The 20,260-nt window shown below is 40.4% G+C and overlaps 1 protein-coding gene across 4 annotated transcripts in view; it reads right to left on the bottom strand.

Moving 5' to 3' along the window:
- The window catches only part of esr2b (estrogen receptor 2b), a 40,516-nt gene that overhangs the window by 10,796 nt on the left and 9,460 nt on the right, over positions 1-20,260 (bottom strand). For 2 of the 4 annotated variants that reach the window (XR_005445586.1, XM_038728480.1), the window contains exons 1-6: positions 18,061-18,209; positions 11,540-12,061; positions 8,878-9,077; positions 8,666-8,782; positions 6,249-6,608; positions 3,034-3,172 (exon numbers count right to left, since the gene is read on the bottom strand). Coding sequence is in view for 3 of the 4 variants with exons in the window: in XM_038728480.1 (XP_038584408.1) it covers positions 3,034-3,172; positions 6,249-6,608; positions 8,666-8,782; positions 8,878-9,077; positions 11,540-11,970 (1,247 nt within the window). In the remaining variant the exon portion in view is untranslated. Of the gene's footprint in view, positions 1-3,033; positions 3,173-6,248; positions 6,609-8,665; positions 8,783-8,877; positions 9,078-11,539; positions 12,062-18,060; positions 18,210-20,260 lie in introns of those variants that run through there. The other 2 variants (XM_038728481.1, XM_038728483.1) reach the window with 2 other exon arrangements.

The raw sequence follows: 20,260 nt of genomic DNA, 5'->3' as shown, positions 1-20,260 counted from the left end.
TGCAAAAGGGCACAAACAGTTCATTATAATGGAATTGTCACAGTAAGCAGATGAAGTTAGCTCCTTACAGATATTTTACCTCCAACCTGTCTAATCCAACACAGGTATTTTCAAAACCGTGACTTTTTCCACACGGTTTGGCCGTTCGTCCACACGGAAACAGTATCAGGTCACTGAAACCGAACATTTTTGAAAACCCCTGTCAGGGTGATGAATTAAAGAAACGCCGGTTCCACTGTTGTCGTGTAAACACTTTGCCTTGCGCCGTTATCCGCTGTGTTTGATGTCAGATTTTGCGCCACTGCCTGCTTTGTTTACGTTTTATAAGGCTCCGATTGGCCAACAAGCCATGTACAGTTAAGGTTACATAACGTTACATTCAGTAGTAAGTTAGTTAGCATTAGCTAACTAACATTACATTAGGATCGATCGACAGCCTACATTTTTCTGGATTCATTTTAGGTTTTGGAAAGGGAATAAATCCTACTTCTCCTTTCTCAACTGCTCTGGGTAGCGACTGTAACCATTATCATTTTACTACCACCACCACCTTTTTAAATGTTTTGTGAACTACAGGTACAGCTGACAAACGACAGGAGTAAGTTTACTGGGGTTCATTAGAAAATCCAGACTGCTGGTGAAGCGGCAGTCCAGTGTGTTTACCATGAATACAAAGGGTGAACAGAAGTACCAGAAACAGCCAACTGTTGTCTGGCCAAAGTTGAAGGTCAGCGTGGAAGGGAACAGCAAGTGATAATAAGATTTTTGGCAAGAAAATAAGCTGGCAGTCCAAAAGAACTAGAGATTTATCTGCAGCAAATGTTGCCGATATCTTCACAGTTTCAAGGTCTGATGGGATGTGATGTCAGCTCATCTTCAGGGCGTATCAATGTGGGAAGATTACACTGTAACCACCATCACTGGTGTAATAAACACAGCAGCTGCACACGAGACTCACATTCAGAGTCCCTTGTAGTGTACCTACTGATGGTTATGGGGTTCCTTTTGGGGCACCACCCAAACTTTGCTGTCCGCCCAAGGCTTTAGGACTCCTTGGGTATAGCTAATAATTACACAATTCTTTACTAGTGATCAGTTAAATAATTGCTTAATCAATTTAATCAGTCAGTCAGTCTCATATCAAAGTCGTGAATCCTCTGACCAGTGACCTGGATTTAAACAGTACACACACACACACACACACACACACACACACACACACACACACAGTTCCTGTGATTAAGGTGAAATTTATTAACTAACTAAAGTGAATACCAAGTGAGGTTAAATATACCAAACACATAAAAACAATGATGATTAAACAACCAGGATGCAATCAATGAGAATAATGGAGTTCAATGTGAATTTAGATGTTGTGGAAAGAATTTGGGAATGTGAGAACTAATGAACTCAAGTTATATGATCATAACTAAGTTCAATTTGGCTACGAGTTTTAGGACTAAAGCTAAAGGACATCACTTGGTCAGAGCGCAGGGTTTGGTTTTGTCTTACTGCTTGTTGGTTCTCTCAGTCGATTGGAAACTGAACAAGCATTTCCTCTTGGCCTCAGGTGAAGTTGCCAACGATGGTCGTTCAGACTGGGGTGGCTAACGACCGTGACGACAGTCGTTACCACAGCCAGGGGCACTAATCCAGCTGAGTTTCCCTACCAGTCAGTCAGAACTGAAGAAGTCTCTTGGATGAGTCTTCTAGTATCTTCAACCAAGTCCAGTTGCCCTTGACCTCAACCTTCGTTGGATGTGTATGTAAAAATGTACCTGCAATAAACCTATGAGCATGATTTGAGACATTACAAAATAATTTGGAAGCCAATCCTAATCCAATTTGCAACTTATAAAAGTTTGATGTAGAAACTTCAAGCTGCAAGTGCACAGACACAGAGTAGACTTTACAGTGAAGGAGACATCTTGTGTCCAGCAGGAAAACTTAATTAATTAAAAAATTAATTAATTGCTCATATTGATAGATTCTGGAAACTGTAATGAGGAAGAAGGAGTAGATGCCTTCCCTAAGGATTTTAATGTGGAAATTATACTTAAAAAAAAATAAAAATCTGATACATTAATGTTTAATTTGATTTTTAGACAGCTTCTGAAGTGTATCACCTACAATAACCTTAAAATACTGTAAGTAAAACATTTTCATTCAAAAGTACAAAAATTTCTGCTAGGTATCAAAACCTATAGTGCTCATTATGCAGCACAGGGCTCCTTGTATTATATTATTAATTTATTAAAGCAATTTACTGTTGAAGCTAGTCATGGTGAAGTTACTACTTTATATGCCGTGTAGCTGAATGTATTACAAATACAATCTAATTTTGCAAAATTTTTAGTGATTACAGCTTTCAAAGAGTACTCAAATATTTCCTTTTGTGTGAAGCACCAGAAAATGGACCAGAAAACACAGGTACCTCCTCAGAAATTTGCTCAAGTACAGTACTTGAATAAAAGCATTTACCCATTTTCCACCACAGACCTACATATCCTGATACTCTGAGTTTCTTTATTTGAATTACTTAGTGAGTAAGAACAGTGTTTCTGTTCATTGATTCTACCTTGCTGAACTCGAGGTAACGCTATTAATGAAATTCAACACTTCTGGCAGATGTTTCACAATAAGAGCTTTTTTCCCAGAAAGCAAAGAGACTGCAAAACATTTCATGGAAATCTGAAACACACAACAAGCCTCAGTATGTGGGAGCAGAAGAGCCTGTCTCACAAAAACATTACCCAATGATTCTAAACCTGCACACTGGCCATGAACAACTTCATTAAAGCCTTTAGAGTCATAACAAATGACAATGTTATTTTCAGCTCAAATGTGGGTTCTTGACTTCTTAAGGAGAACTTTAGAAGAATTCTCTTTTGGTCTCATTTGGAAACAAATTTCAAATCTGATATATGTTGCAGACAGTGATGTCCAATGTCTCTTTCAACTCCCTCCCCTCCTCACAAAACAGCCATTGTGCCGTTTATAACAGAAGGTATAAACATTTCCAAGCCTGCTCACCTGTTGAGTTTGAAGTCTGGAGAGAAGATGAGTTTTCCAGGATAATCCACCGACCTCCACATCAGGCCCAACATCAGGATCTCTAGCCAGCAGCACTTCAGCAGGTGGATCTGGTCGGCTAGACTCAGGTCCACAAAGCCTGACAACATACCAAACAGAGACAAATAGTCTAGCTTTAGACCACGAATTAACCTACCCCTCGTGTCCATATTCTGCCTGGATTCAGAAGCATTATTAGTTGCAGGAGCATATTTACATATTTACAGGAAAAATTCACTTCAGAATGAAAAAAGCTTTTACAGACTGGGGATACAAAACCCAGTGTAAAAATTTCCCCCCAACATGGTGAAAACTTTATGGATGAAGAGACGAGTAAGATAAAGTACTCAGTGCATCAATACATTTCTCTGCTCTTGCTTTTCCTAGTTAGTCTTTTAGTCGATTCCTTTGGACAAGAAGAACTGTGAGGTATTGCCAATTATTTAGACAAAAGACTACATGAACATTGTTGCAAAAGACGCCAAGACTGGAAAATAAATCAGCAAATTTAAGATTTTGACAAGTGATTTGAGTTTCAGCGGTCACATGACAGATGATACTTAATTTCCATGAAACAGACAGACAAAGACACATTTCTGCAGCAGCTGCTGTCAGTGGTCTTTGTTTTCACAACCCTCTCTTTGTGACTACAGAGAAAACTGTGCAGTTGGTCTACAGAGGTACATGTTCATTTGGACTGATACTCACTCAGACTGATGCACATCTAAAGCTTCAGTGCGGTTTTAATTGACAGTGCTGCTTTCATCAGGATTCAGTGATTCTGTCTGGTTTACAGGTAGGTAAGCTACACAGGTGACGTTAACGAGTCACATGACAAACACCTCACACTCAACCACCCCCCTTTCTGAATTTGCCTGAATGACTTTAGCACCACTTTCCCCACCACTCTTAGAATCAAAGCCTAAAGTGCAAAACACAACATGAAGAGAAAAAAAGGTGCCACAGAACGAGAAACAGGATACACAGGAACTGCATTTAACCATCAGCAATTAAAGTTGTCTTTGTATGTTGAAAAAAATCATTGTTGCATTTCTGTGTACTGACCTATTGTGCACTTTTGATTGAAATGTATTTCGGTAAAGACATGGGATAAGATATGTTTAGCCTAGCTTAGCAAAAAGACTGGGAGCAAGAGGGAACTGCTAGCTTCTATCAAACGAGTAAAAAAATAACTATTCCCTCTGTCTCTTATGTTTACCTTTATGATGAATGAGTTTATTTAAAAGGAATACTCCAACACTGACAATGACATCAGTTTAATTTGTGTGCACTCAGTAAAGAGATTAAAGCAAGACTGGAAGCAGGGGACAAGGTGCCTTCCAACAACTCTAAAGCAAACAGAAAACAGGACTTTGTGGTTTAATGAGTATTTAACTTGTACTTTCTTGACTGAACAGTTATAGCTGGTATCTCAGGAGTCCTGCCTTCGTCAAGAGGTTTGCTTCTCGTTTTCTTCTCCCTGATCTTAACAAGTATGTTGAAACTACTACAGTGAATTAAGCTTTTAAAATTAGCCAGCCATTATGAGTTATAGACAGAAACAGAAATGCATGTAATCTCAAAAAGCACCGCTACAGTAGTAGTTGTAACTACAATGACATCATTGAAAAGCCACTATGTATTTTGCCTGACAGCTCCTTGCTCACCTGTCTGTGCTTTCTGAGGTCTTTTATAAAGCAGACAATGCACACTCATTTTCACTTCTGTCTGAGTACAGAAAAAAAATCTGGGAAAATGGTCTCCTGGGAAGTCACCTGCTGGGATGAACACTGGCTGAGAGGAGGAGAGCAGAGGGAAAGAAAGAAAAGGAGAGGAGAACATATAAAAAGGTATAGGGAAGTGGAGAAAGAAAAACTGGATCAGTCAGTCAAGAAAGACTAATTGCAGCCTCTAACTATAGACATAAAAAGGTTAATAATTACCATAAAACTTTGATTAATAGCCCGGGCTTTTATTAGCTAAATTCACTGAATTGACCGTCATTCATTTGATCTAGCTCCGACAGACGGTATATGCACTTTTATTTTGTAGGCAGCAAGGTAAGGAAAACAAACATACCCAACAACAAGGTGCAGGATGAGAGACGTGTGGCAGAAGTTAGACAGAGCACTTCACATGACAGGTTTCATAACTTGGAAGAATTTTTATGAAAAGCTGTTTTGACTCTTTTGATCGGTGGACCCTCACAGACTAAAGGAAGATAAATAATCAGGAACAGACACATTCAGACTTAACGAGCGCTTCAAAGCTAACGGGAGTCAGCACTATTTTCTCTCCTACCAGGCAGGTTACACCTGTAAATCTATAAGAATCAGACTTTGGGGCTCGTTGTTTCTGTTAAATGAATTGAACGATTGAATTGTGGAGAATCTAACCGATGTAACGATGTGCAGCATATCCACACTGACACATTGATCATACGTTTAAACATTAATATTTGTATTAACGATCTAAGCAGCTTAGAAGCAGCTAAAGCGGGCGACACCGCGGGGTTTAGGAGGTTTTATACATCCAAAGAACTTCTATAAAAACCAGACCAAGGTGTTTAATGGAGACCTGCGTTTATTTGTCTAAATGCATTCCCACACCAGGCCAGGAAACGGGGTCGGCGGCTGTTAATTGAAGTTTTAGGTTATATCCTACGAATTAGAAACGTTGTCTAAAAAAAAGGAGAAGGTGAAATGTCAGTTGAACGAAAACATTTGTAATTAACATTTAATTTAAAAATTAAATTTTAATTATTTAATCTTAAGAAATTAAACTTGATTCAGAAAAAAAAAAATACTTTACAGTTGCGCCTCTTGAGTTTACATATTCATCTTGAACCAACTAAATATTTAATTAACAATTACATTTAGCTTTTCATTTACAATTAATTCGTTTTATTAAATAACAGTTAATTAGTTTTATTTAACAAAATCTCTGATTTGTTTTTGAACCTTTACATACAGAGGCTACAACTGAAACTGTGCTCAAGAAAAGACAAAGCATAACTACACTTACTTAAAATCTTACTGGACAAAATCTATTCAATGTCCAGTTTAGTCTGAGACACACAGTTGAACATTCATATTAAACGGTTCCAAGATTGGATGAGCTGAAAAATATGCAATGAGGATTCATCTCAAGATTAGACTTGACAGCTTTGATCTTACCAGGGATCTTTTTAGCCCAGCTGATCATGAGGACCAGTTCCTTGTCTGCCAGGTTGGTGAGGGACATCATCATGCTGGCCTCGGTGAAGGGCTTCTTCATGTCCTCCATGAGGTAGATCTCAGGGGGCTCCGCCTCCATGATGCGGGAGATGAACTCTTCTGGGCTCATGGCCGAGGGGTGGACATGGTTCGCCTGAGGGAGGGAGGTGAGCGGGGCAAGGGGAGCCTCAAGGTGGAGATGCCGCTGGGCACGAGAACCAAGCCCCATCCGGACCAAACCCCTGCCTGTGGGATCCCGAGGCTGGAGTCCACCACGGCGGTGTCGGGCTCCTCGATAGCTGCAGCGTTCACGCCTTACACCTGGTGTATTACGACAGCAGGAGAACTGGACTGTAAGGTGACATGGTTCTTGTTTCATGTGATCCAAAGTGATAAAACTAAATATCGGCTACCAGCAGCTTCAAAACAAGGATAAAAACATAAATCCACTTTCATCTTTCTTAAAAACACAGATATATCGGAAACTCCCCGACTATTAGCAGCAGGCTCTTTCTAGACCTCTGAGTGGAAGCTGGTTTGGGTGCAAAGACGTTTAAAAACACACTATGTTCCTTTTTCACTAAGACAAGTATGGAAAAGCCTGGTTCCCACCACTGCTGAAGTGTTACAAAGGTTTGACCAGATTCCCAGAGTAATCAACCGTAGAAAGACTGACGAACAATAAATGGCTTGAACTGACAAATTGACTAATTGCCTTCCCATACTCGAGAGAAATCTCACGGTCAGCATCTCATTCTTACAAATAGTGGGATCAAAATTTCCTGGAAATCCCAGCAGACAAAAGTTCTGCTTTCAAGGGCAGACTGCCACTATCTGGAATCAGTTAGACAAATCTACAAGGAAATAAGTCGTGCAGATTTTCAAATTGCAAGCTCAAATCTGGACACCAGCACTGGATAAGAATGTGCAAGCTGCTATTTTGTTTTGGATTGTTTTATTGTTTGTGTCTTGTGGGTTGTTTTTAACATAGAGTATGAACCCAGAACCCTCAAATTGTGGAGATCTCTTCCATCAGTCAGAAGCTTTTGTCCAGTTGCTGTCAACCGAGCGGAGAAGCTTGGTTGTCATTTGCACAGCTTTGGTTTTTACTGAGCAGCTCTCTTTAATTGTTTGACCTTTTGGGAAATGTTTGGGACATTTTTGGGACATATTCACTTTCTTGCAGAGACTAAGATGACTGATACCTCTGGACTATCTATCCTTTAAATATGAAGATACACAGGATGTTAAGAGACTATGGTGGGTCGGCCTCGGACTCTCTCGGGTGTTGGAGAAAGTTTTGTACATTTTAAAGCTAAATGCATCTATTTGGTACAAAATTAAGAGGCTATCTATGAAGAACTTTGCACTCTTGTAAACAATGTTGAGCTCTAGTAAACTATTTAATCATAAACCCAGTGTAGAGCTATAAATGGTGATGAAACAGTTTTTCCAGCAACCCTAAATCAAAGAATAGAAAATAGAATAAGTAATTTCCCAAACATCTTACTGTTGTTGTTTTTTTTCCTTTTAATGGACATGTTTTATACTTTCTGTGAATATAATCCAATTAATCTTACACCCTGTATAGAGGCCTTATTTTGAAAACCCCACGTTGTCACATGTGTTTCCTGCTCGCGCTAAATTAATTAAGTCCGACCCAGTTTGATAAATAATGTGGTTCACAGACTTCACAGCCTCTCATACTGCAACACTTTGTAAAAAGAAACTGACAGGATAAAGTCTCTAACCTGCCTGTCAGCTCGCTCTGGGCCGCTTCAGTGGATTTACCATAAAGGCTTGAATACGTGTGCACTCCAAATTTAGCTTAATCTAGCCTAATTGCCTTCTCACAAACAGAAACAGACGGTTAGCGGTATCTCAAAAGAAAAGTGGTTGTCTCAAGTCGGATGGGAGTGTGAGCGTGCGAGCTCACAGCAGCGTCCACAAGACACGTTAGAGGTCTGTAATGTTGTTATGAGATGTGTAAAAATATTTTCAGTTCATTTTGAAACTATGATGGAGCTAATTAGACTGTGGCGGGCCGCCATGGTCTCGTTAATTAATGGGAAACACTGATACACCCAGATGGTTAGCTAAACTTAGCATAAAGACCTGCAGCTGGCTGTCTGAAAGGGTTTTTCTAGTCTTAGTGCAGCTAGTTTTGGGATGGCAGTAGCCTGTTAACGGTCAGACATGGTGGTATCCATCTTTTCATCGAACTCAAGGCAAGAAAGGGAAGCGTAACTACTAAAGTTCAAATGACACAATGAGCTCACAGGTAACACTCTCCAGCTTTCCTCTCTTGAGTGCTTAAACCTTAGTGCTGCTGTACAATGACAAAACAACCCAATTATTATAAAAAGGTGAGCACCTACCGCACTTCATCATGCCCACTTCGTAGCATTTACGTAAGCGGCAGGCCTGGCAGCTTTTACGGCGGTTCTTGTCGATAGTGCACTGATTTGTGGCGGGGCAGATGTAGTCATTGTGTCCTGAAAAAAGGAAAGACATGCTGCAGAATTCTTTTGGTGGATGAAGAAGAGGGATAAATGGTGAGTAAACATGGACAGAAACACAGAGCGTGTACCCTGGATACTCCTCTTGAAGAAAGCCTTGCAGCCCTCGCAAGACCACACACCGTAGTGGTACCCGGACGCGTAGTCGTGGCACACAGCGCAGAAGTGCATGTCGGCTTTCCCCACCGCAGAAGAACACAAGGAGGAGTTCACGCCTTCCACTCCTTCCTCTAATCTCTTCCCCAGCGGCTTGTTACAACCGAGGATGGAGCTGCAGGAAGAAACACAGACTTGGTGAAAAGGGACAACTTGACATTTAGGATTGTCATTCACCTGTCATTAGTCTTTCAAGAGGTGCTCTTTCGCTGAAAATGTCTCCACAACCGCGTTTCAGTCAACTGGAAAATTCATCATTTAAACATAATGGTATAAATCTCCAGCATCCATCCACTGGTAGCACAGATATACAGACATACACAGTATAACTACAGAGAAAGAGATAAATCCTAAATCAACTGATGTGGTTAGAGTAAATAAAGTCAAATGAAGTCATCACACTGTGTCCACCTGTCTTCTGCATGCAGGTTTTCCAATCATCCAGTCATCTTAGCTGAAGCATATTTAAACCATCTTTGTTATTTTGCCTCTGCTGTCATTGCAGTCTATGTCTTTACGTTCAACAACAACAATATATACAACTTGCAAAAGAATTAACGGGTGTCCGTCTTCAACCAACTGCAAATCTACTGTGCAAATCAACCTTCTTGGCTGTCCTTGACTACGGAGACATTCTGTACTGTCGTGCTGTCACATCAGCATTCAGCAGGTAAATCCTGTGCAACACTGACGCTTTATCACAAATGACAAAATTTCTAATCATCATTGTTCTCTCTATACCTTAGTTGGATGGAGTCTAGAAGGAAAAGCCATCTCATGTTATTTATCTATAAAGCTCTAACTCACATCTCTTCTCTTCTTTAAATCTCGTAACTACAGTACACGATCCAGTCACTACCTAACGCAATGTTGGCAGACCTGGGTTCAGGAACTGATTATCTGATTCAGTTTTTACTGTGCTTATTTTACTGGTGGTTGTTGTGGTTTACGGTTGTGGTTTATTGTTGTGGTGAATGTTTCTTGTACTCGAGTCAGTCTTGGAAAAGAGATTTTAACCTCAATAAATAAAGATGAAATAAAAAAACTAAGCCTCACTAGGGGGATCTGCGATTAGCTGGTATTAAAGCACCAGTCGGTAACAATTCCTCTCTCTCCGCTGCTCGTATCACTCCGCTAAATCCCGCCCACCAAACCCCAATTTCAGCCTGCGTAGGGCTCGCTCTCCCTGGAACAAGCCTCGCAAAGCCTCCTGTCCCTCTCACTTGCCGACGTATCTTCTCAAAGAAGCCCCTGCGATGCTTCGTGGCCTCAGGCTTCAGCGGCAGCTCAAACTTTATTCCCCACTGTTTGTCATCGTTCCTCTGTGCCAGCTGTCAATACCATCGCAATGACATTGAACATACTAAGCTCGAAACTCTGCGTGGAGCCAGGATGTGATCACACACGTTTTGTACTATACACTGTTGTTGGCAAAGGATGGATGGGCAGATCTTTCATTCCTGCTTGTTGTTTCTCAGACGTTGTGTTTGCTGCTGAAGATATTGAGCTCAACTTAGTGAGAGCACTGCAAAAACAGTGATGACACTAAATCAGATTGCTCCTGGCTCTGATTGGTTGTTTTGTTCAGGGGTGGATACTTGCAAATGGCATAAGGAGCAGTAGGAGGATGCAGGTGTGTTTTTTTTTTTTAACATTATCTGTCTGGATATAGTGACAGCAAATATGAAAAAAAGTTATTTTTTAAAAGAAAGACTACAGCAGCAGAGTTCTATCCCAATACATGTATCTAATTTACGGGGTTAATACCAAATTATTTATGAAAAAAAACTCCCGCCATTATGTTTTTCCAAATTGGGGTTTCTGTTTTGCATGAAAATAATCTTTAATTACACTGTGCTTCGCAAGTAGACAGTACAGTGCGTACTAATGTTGTCAGTATAGAAGAAATTCATGTTTACTAAATTAATGATGAGCCAACAGACGTCCATCAAAATGCATCTTCAAAATAATCTGAACAATTTAGCATGTTTTTTCCAAAGACTTATCCAATTGTTAAATTCATTATTAATTATTATTCCTTTATTTTGTGAAAGCATTTGCACCAGTTAGTAATATTTGCCCCTGCTGAGAATTGCTCTCCCAGTCCCATTTTGCTGGCAATTAAATAGAGTCCATGAAATTTTATTTTCTAGTATATTTTAAACAGCATGCAGCTGAGGTCAGTCTCTGCTCCAGACCACTCTGTTGTAGCTCCGTTCTTCTGATCTTGTGGTACCTCTCTCTGTCTTGACAACAGGTTTGTGAAAGTTAGCTGATCTGAAAAGGTCTAATTTGATTAGTAGCATACATTAAAAGGAACATGCTCAGCTATGAGGCAACGAAAGCAAAGATATTTAAGATGTTTATCCCAAGCCACACCACATACTTAAGATTTGACTGCACGGTTACCCGAATACAAATATGAAGCCCCTTTTCTTTTGCAACAAAACATCTTTTATGACAGCATGGGACAAAGCCTCTCGAGGTCCATTTGAAAGACAGAACGTTACAGGCAGACGGTTTGTAGGTGGTATTGCTATAGTGTTTCCATCAGTGGGTAAGTGTTGGTAGATCTACCTGCTGGGGTTGATGCTGTGGGCTTTGGGCTCCGGCCAGTGTGCATGTGGGCTGGGTTCATTGTAGACAAGAGGCTGAGGGCAGCGCAGAGTCAGCGAGGGCATGTTGGGGTGGCTGTGGGAGGGCCAGAAGGCTGATGGGCTAAGGGGGGGGCACAGAGATGACGGGCTGTCAGTGATAGGCGGCCTGGCATAGCTCAGCACAGATGGGCTGTAGAAGGTCAGAGGTCCATGGCTGTGGTTGTACTCGTGGCTACTGTCCGTGTACGGAGAGGGGATACAGACGGTGTGGCTGTCCATGCCCAGAGGAGGGCTGTACACGGCGGGGAGGAGTCCCGGGGAGCTCGGCCTCTGAGAGGCTTTGCTGGAGTCCACCTCCTGGAGCTGAAGCAGTGGTAACGGGTCAGCATCCAGCCCGGGGGAGGAGGCCATGTCAGGGAGAATCAACTGTATATGTTGACAGTGATGATGAATTTGATGACGCAGCTGGCTCCTCTATTGCATATTCTAGTGTAGACAAATCCTGGGGCAGAGGGGAGAGAAATACTGTGTTAGGGATAAAATATCAAATCCATATTTAAGTGTGGGTGGCGATGGAGCAATGGATAAGACGCCTGCCTTTGGTGTGAGAGACCCAGGTTCAGTCCCCCACTGCGACCCATCCACCAATGTGTCCCTGAGCAAAACACTTAACCCCTCGTTGCTCCAGAGGCATGCGACCTCTGACATGTATAGCAATTTTAAGTCCCGTTGGATAAAAGCGTCAGCTAAATGAATAAATGTAATTGTAAGCAAAACAACACAAGTTACACCATAAACACACAAAACAGTTGACTGACCAGGTCCCACCAAGCACTGATTTGGTGATCTGCAGGTTAAAAAGCAAAAGTAAAACCATTTTATTTTTGATGTTTTGGATTTTGCGTTTGGTTGAAAAGTCAAAGATTTATTTTTTTCTCATTTCATTCTAAATCAGGTCATCGCTACATGTTGAAATATATCTCCCAAAAAAGTCTGATTAGCTAATCTAGAGAACAACAAGGAAAATGTGGACTTTGACATCTTGCTAATAGCATACGTCTCTGACAGGGTAGGTTTTTTGTGCCATGCTGGCAGCGTAACTGTAGGGACGGCAATGTTGGTCAGTCGGTCCAACACTTTGCTCCAGACTGATATATTGAACTTGTTCTATTCACTGGATTGCCATGAAGACATTCATGCCACAGGATGAGCTGTAATAACTTTTGGTGAACTCCTGGCACCATCAGTGCAAACTTAAAATGTGTAAAATACTTTAATTTATCACCAAATACCTGCAAAAGTCAAGACATTACATTCAGTCGTAGATGTACTTTTAGTTTTGTTAGGGTGACTATGTTATGCTTTTCAAAAAAAGAGGACAGTGAGGGCAGGAGGCAGAAAGGTTGGGGCTGGGAGGACTGGGAAGTAATTGGTGGCACTGTGGCAATGTGTAGGCTACTGCAGAGGCTCTATCCACCTGGAGAGTAACCAGCAGAAATCTGTGTAGTGCAGTAGTGCAATATTTAACAATAAATAAAATGACTATAAAAAGTGTAACGTTTATATATATATATATATATATATATATATATATATATATATATATATATATATATATATATATATATATATATATATATATATATATATATATATATAAATAAAAGTTTTCTGTCTTGTCAAGGTTTGATTCGGGTTAATAGCTCTTAGTGTATCCATTATAACTTACAACCATATAGTTGTTACATGATGTTCTTATTGATTAAATCCTTGTGCAAGAACAATTGTCCACATGGTGTCCACCCCATCCAGGCTGTGATTGGTCGGTTCATGAAAAGTGATACTTATGAGCAACTTTATGCACACGCTTGGATAAAATGAATGCTGACTGTAGAAAGCAGAAGCTGAATCCCGGACATTTTGGGCAATTTAGAAATCCCGGCTGGGGGCATTTTTTAGATCCCAAAAGAGGACATGTCTGGGAAAAAGAGCACATGTGGTCACCCTAGTGAACATGGTATACATCAATTTAGCATGTTAACATTAGCATGTAACATAAAGCACAATTGTGCTTACATAGAACCTAACAACGCCCCTGGCGTGGCTGTGGACTCTTAAGGTGCTTTAAGGAAGGCTACGGTTGCGGTGCGGGGTAGTGATGGCGCAATGGATAAGACACATGCCTTTGATGTCTCCCTGCGACCCATCCACCAATGTGTCCCTGAGCAAGACACTTAACCCCTCGTTGCTCCAGAGGCGTGCGACCTCTGACATATATAGCAATTGTAAGTCGCTTTGGATAAAAGTGTCAGCTAAATGAATAAATGTAATGTATTGCAACTCAGTTTATGATGGTTAAACTTTTTTAAATTGACACTGATTCTCTTTGCAAGTAATTTAACTAGTATCTGGACTTCCCTGAATTATACACCTCTTTACCAGCAGATAAGAGACAGATCAGTGAAGAGAAACAGCACTGGAACAAAGTCAGATTCAAAGGCTGATTATCTGGTCTGAGACAATAAACAACATTTAAGATTCTAGTCACATTGCTAACCATTTCCTCTATTTTAAGCTACAACCCACTCCATTCAGCTGAGTGATGAAATCATATCATAAGGATAGTATCAGTCTTTGGTGGTAGGCTGGTCGTACCAGAGGTAGCCATTAGATGCTGGGTTGTCGATGATACAAACTACAGAAAAGAGACCTTGCTGGGTGGCAGCCAGATGTCCAAAAACTGCATTCCTTTATTATTTTGCCATAATTCTGTCTGCATCAGGCTCTCTACCAAAATTAAGCTGTTGTGACTCAATTCAGTTCAATGGGAGTTAACAGGGCTCATCCTACCACCAGCTGTTGTGCTAATATTCAAGGACACTCAAGAATCCACATGAAAACACAAGATAACGGGATGTTTTTTTAATGGAGTGAACCACAGTCAGGCGGTAAAATGAGACCCTGCTGCTGCACAAGATGAGACAAAAAGAAGAACTAAGAAACACACTTATAGACCTTTTAAATTTAACTCCAGGTTAACACTGTAGCTCCTGTCCCCCAAAAAGCTGGGGTTACTACTTTGCACGGTGTTTGAAACACTGCATGTTACTACTGCTTGAAGACAAGACATGGGACTGCTACAACTCATGTACAATGTTCATTCACACCGTAAGCAACCACTGACTGCTTGTAATATCAATAATAGGACTGTGAATAGCAATGTCTCGTAATATATAATGATGTTTAAAAAACTATGAACTAGTGAAACTAAACCCAACTTCATTTGCTGCACAGTTACACACTGAAGCAGTAAAGTAATCACAGTACACATAGGGCAGACAGTCACTACTTTGCAGACAGACGTCTCACCTTTCAGGCATTTTCAGCCGTCTTTATGTCTTCTTTACAACATCTATTCAAACATCAATGTCTTACAGAACTAAAGTACACAGAACACAATGGGCATCATGCGAGAACCACTCCTTAGAGCAGGTTTGTTCTTCAGTGGCACTTTTCTGTTCTGTTCCTGTGATAGCCTGCAACTATTGACACTGCTATTTTCATTATGCTTTTGTCTGCTGATTTTGGACAGCAGACAAAAGCAAAAGATTTAGCTTATTCATCTTTTTGATCTTGGTGACATTTTTGTGAATGAAATAGGCCCACAAATGGGGGAGAACTAGCTTTGGTTATACTAGTGTTCAAATATAATGAATGTTGTGTGCACCTGCTCATGAACAGGAGGTATTCATCAAGTTGAAAGGAAGACAGGTTTTTGCATTTAAGAAGGTATGGTGAGCCTAACTTAGAATCCTCGTATGATCAAGCACCTCAGAAAAATTAAGAGACATTTAGGAGAGGGATACGGGTGTTTAGTGTCCATTGTATCCAAAAATAAGCTCTCTAATGAACCTATTTTGCCTGATGGTCATGGTTTCCTAATAAAACCCCCATAAAAGGGGTCATTCAGTTGTTGATTTAGTTCCTTGGGATCCATAGTTCCTGAAACTAATCAGCCAAAATCCCACAGAATCACCACCAGTTACAGTAATTCACAGAATGTGCAAGCTCCTGATTAATATCAGATACCAAATCATTAACCCAAGGCTTTTGAGTGCTACATAATGTAACTGACTGACGTGGACAGATGAAGAACATGCACTTTCTCTCTGAGTTTGATGAGCCAGGTAAAATGACGCAATAGCTTGCTGTGATGACGCAACAACTTGCTGTGATGATGCAACAACTTGCTGTGATGACGCAACAACTTGCAGTGTCAAAGGCGAAGAGAACAACTCTGTATTTATTGACAGTGTATATAAACCTGCAACATTTGTTCCAGAGACAGAATATAAAAAACACAAAATGATTAGCCCGTCTGACCTCACGGTGACTAAACTGTGCCAGAGAAGCCATCAGCTGGTTAATCAGTGCGAGAGATCCAGCAGCACAGCGGTCAGTAGCTCTGCACAGTGAACATCAGATCACAAGTAGAAACACACAGCTGGGTCTGGGAGGTTTTGGTTTTAAGTGTCTTTTTGCATATGTTTGCTTTTGCATTTGATACTCCACAGCACAAAGAGAGAAGTCAAGACAAATTTGCCTCAAAGGGCTTTACAAAAAAAACCTTTAATGGGGAAAGAAACCTCAGGAAGAGCAACAGAGGAGAGATCCCTCTCCCAGGATGGACAGACATGTAATAGATGTTGTGTGCTGAGAAGAAATTCTTGAGTGCAGGAAATTCAGAGTGAGCTACTTTCATCTAAAGTACGGTGGCCCTGAACTGTACACAAAAAACAATCCATTGAAGCTTTACCCCTAAAGTAATTCACATTAAAGTAAGCCTATACCTTTGCTGGATTGCAACAACTGTGGCCACAAATCACATTTACAATGATATGATATGACGATGCTATAACATAGCCTAAAGCTGTGTTCAGACCAAACACGAAGCAAATTTTCACCTCACGTTACTCATGCGAATACAGCTAGTAGAGTGGTTTTTAGGAGTATATAGCAACCAAATCTCAATGAATCTCATCTTTCAGTAGTCTCTCTTTAAGAATTTTATAAGTGAGCTTACAGGACACCTGTAGCCCGCTCCTCATGTCTGCTATGGCTTACAGCTACATTACTGCTAGCTTAACACACCCAAGTAGGCACCAGGTTTGGACGAGGAAGAAGAACAATATCTGTGGCTCTGCTGCATCTTTTTTGTTAGATATATTTTTTCAAACTCTTCACTGAGTCCTACGATAGCGCAACAACTACCAACCTACACATCCAGAGGAAACAGGACAGCTGTTCTGTCTCTGCTGAATGTGGAAATCTGCAACCATTTGCTACCATAAAACTTCAGTTAAAAGCATCATAATTAGACACCTGTCTCAATTAGATGCCTGATCCTGTTTTTATAGACGTTTTTGGGATGTATAAAACCTCTTAAAGCCCACTTGAGCTAGCTTCAGCTGCTTAGATCGCACATACATAAATAAATGCTTAAAATTTTTGTCAATATAGACATGCTACACCTTACACGTCGATTAGATTACACAATTCAATGGTTCAATTCATTTAGTTTGATTCTATCAAAGGGTTGCCAACAGGAATGGACTAGGTCAGACCACCGTGATCTAGTAACTGACATGTTGTCGCATTCCCCCCTTGTCTTTCATTGCTTTGCTGAGTTTTATGTATGTACACAACTTTGTAACTCTGTTTTTGTTAAGTGCTATATAAAGTGTTAGTATGGGTGGTGACGTAGTGGATAAGACGTATTCCTTTGGTGTGAGAGACCTGGGCTCAACTCCCCACTGTGACCCGTCCACCAATGTGTCCCTGAGCAAGACACTTAACCCCTCGTTGCTCCAGAGGCGTGCGACCTCTGATATAAATACAAATTTTAAGTCGCTTTGGATAAAAGCGTCAGCTAAATGAATAAATATAAATTATGAAATAAGAAAAATTGCTAGCTATGAGAGGTTAAGGTCAGTTAACATTTATTTAACTCTATTCACTATAGTTTTTTTTTTTTCTTAGTTAAGCTGAATTTTACAGTACAAAAGAATCTGCCATTAACAGGCCAGTTACCCACAAAATATTAAACCAACAAACCCTCTTATACTAAAATTATACAGGATTGTTTCATCTCGCACTCTGTTTCAGTTATTCTGCTGTTACTTTGGTTGTGAGTGATGCTGTCAGTTAAATCCAATGAAAAGGAAATGTTTTTGTGTTTATGAAAGTTGAACTGTAAGAGCTAAAACATAACCAGTTCAAGTTTAATAAACTTTTATACAGACTGGCTGTGTGTCGGGGTGTTAAACTGTTACAGAGAATAAACACAAGATGCACAATAATAGAAATAATTATATTAGAACTAGCTGCCTACATTCAGGCTGACATTCACAACTGAGTATCTTCTCAGACTTGCCAGAATTAAACACTCACAGCATCATGTATCAAAAGACACAGATGACAAAGATAAAATAAAGTACTTACTTCTTCAGGCTGTGTGGCTCAACAGTTAGGCTTTTACACATTGACTATGTAAGAAAGCTGTTTTGTCAATATCTGTGCAGACGTTTGAGCTTTGGACAGACCGGTGTTCATGGCAGCCTTCCATGGTAAACCAGGCAGGCAACTAAGGGTCAAAGGACAGTGTCTTAATACAACTGTTTTATTCCACCGATCTGGTCTTTAAACGAGCAGGCTTACAGGTCTCCTGCTTTCTTATTTTTTTTCTTACTTTTTTAATTTCTAACAAACAAAAAGTCCCAAAAGATATATTCAGATAAAGAGACAATTCAAGCAAGGGGACAATCCTCCGGATGGAGAAGGTGGAGCTATAGGAATACATTAAAAAACAGCTGTACGTGTCTAAAATATATAAATGGAGGAAAAGAGCTCATCCATTGCCACCACACAACTGAAAAACTATTAAAACACTCAGTTCCTCTATGGTATGGAGGACGGATCCTGACAGATTTAAAAATAAATAAATAAATGTTCAATAAATAAATCGACATTCAATAAAATACACAAATAAATTTAGGCAGTAATTAAATTATACAGTGATACATAAATGTATATATCTCTTTTAATTAGCTTCTTTATTTATTCACCTTTGCATTAATTACTTTATTGTCTGTTCTAATCTTCAACTTTATTTATTACTTATTTATGTCTGTTTTATTCTTCCTTTGCATTTTCTACCATATTTATTTCCTCAGTGGTATTTATTTCTGCCTGTCCTTTTTACATTTCTCTATGCATTTCTGCCTCATTATGCAAATGAGGAGGGGCTGCGTCTCAAGAGGTCAACTTCTCGCCTATTGGTGGACCAGTCAGACGGCAGTCGACTCTACATGCACACACAGACAAGTTTGAGCCTCAAGCAGAGCCCAAGAGAGACCACTAAACTGCTTACTGTAACTCCTTAATGTCATTTTTTAATTCCAAAGTACTCAAAATTCACCAGCAACAGACTACTAATACCTCTCACAGTTTGTCTTTTTCAGTTCCCCCTACACCTCTTTCTTGTTCATTTTCAAGTTTCTCGCTTCCCTCTGTTGCTGAAATATTGGACATCAGAAATTCAAAACCAACTACTTATCAGCTTGACCCTCTTCGTACAGTCTTAGTAAAAGCCTGCTCACCCTCTCTTCCTAAATAACTACCATTATACATTCCTCTCTCACCTCTGGTATTGTTCCCTCGTCTCTAAAATCAGCTGCAATAACTCCTGTACTTATGAAACCTGGTGCAGACCCCAACAATTTCAACAACTTCCATCCTATTTCTAACCTACCTTTTCTTTCTAAAATCCTTGAAAAAACAGTTGCATATCAGGTCCATGCACACATGTCTGACAATAACCTGAACAATTCCAATCTGGTTTCCGTCCCTGCCATAGCAGAGAAAAAGCTCTGTCACCAATGATCTTCTCAAGGCAGCTGATTCCGGACTACTAACTATTCTCATCCTCCTTGATCTGAGTGCAGCCTTTGACACCATCTCTCATAACCTCCTCCTTGACAGATTAGTCTCTATTGCTTTCACTGATACACCCTTGGACTGGTTTAAATCATATCTCTCTGGACGCACTGAGTTCATCCAACTCAAACATTTCAAATCGGAGCTGTCCCCTGTCACCAGGGCTCTGTCCTGGGGCCCCTTCTGTTCATCATCTATCTTCTTCCTCTTGGCCATATCTTCCGTAAATTTAACAACCATTTCCACTGCTATGCGGATGACACCCAGCTCTACCTTTCCACCAAACCTACCACAGCTCCCCCACCCACCCCAGTCTCTGATCGGAAATCAAATCCTGGTTCTCCTGCAAATTCCTCAAACTTAACAGTGACAAAACCGAGGTTCTCCTCATTGGCACCAAATTCACTTTGACTAAATCTGACAGTTTTTCCCTTACCATTGACAACTCCCCAGTTTCCCCCTCCCCTCAGGTCAAGAGTCTGGGTGTGATCCTCGACAGCACACTTTCATTTCAAGCTCACATTAATAATATCACTCGGTCTGCATACTTCCATTTACGTAACCTTAATCACCTCCGACTGTTAAAACATTTGTAGGGTCTGTGCAGCTTTAATATGCATGGGGAGGCTGTTCCATAGGATGGGGGCGCCCACTGCAAAGGCTCTATCGCCCTTATTTTTTAGCTTTGATCTCGGGACATCCAAAA

The sequence above is a fragment of the Micropterus salmoides genome, unplaced genomic scaffold, assembly GCF_014851395.1.
Source record: "Micropterus salmoides isolate LMB-PRFRI ecotype aquatic unplaced genomic scaffold, ASM1485139v1 Ms_hic_scaffold_19, whole genome shotgun sequence".
NCBI classification, from domain to species: domain Eukaryota; kingdom Metazoa; phylum Chordata; class Actinopteri; order Centrarchiformes; family Centrarchidae; genus Micropterus; species Micropterus salmoides.
This window is presented reverse-complemented; position numbering and strand designations above follow the sequence as displayed.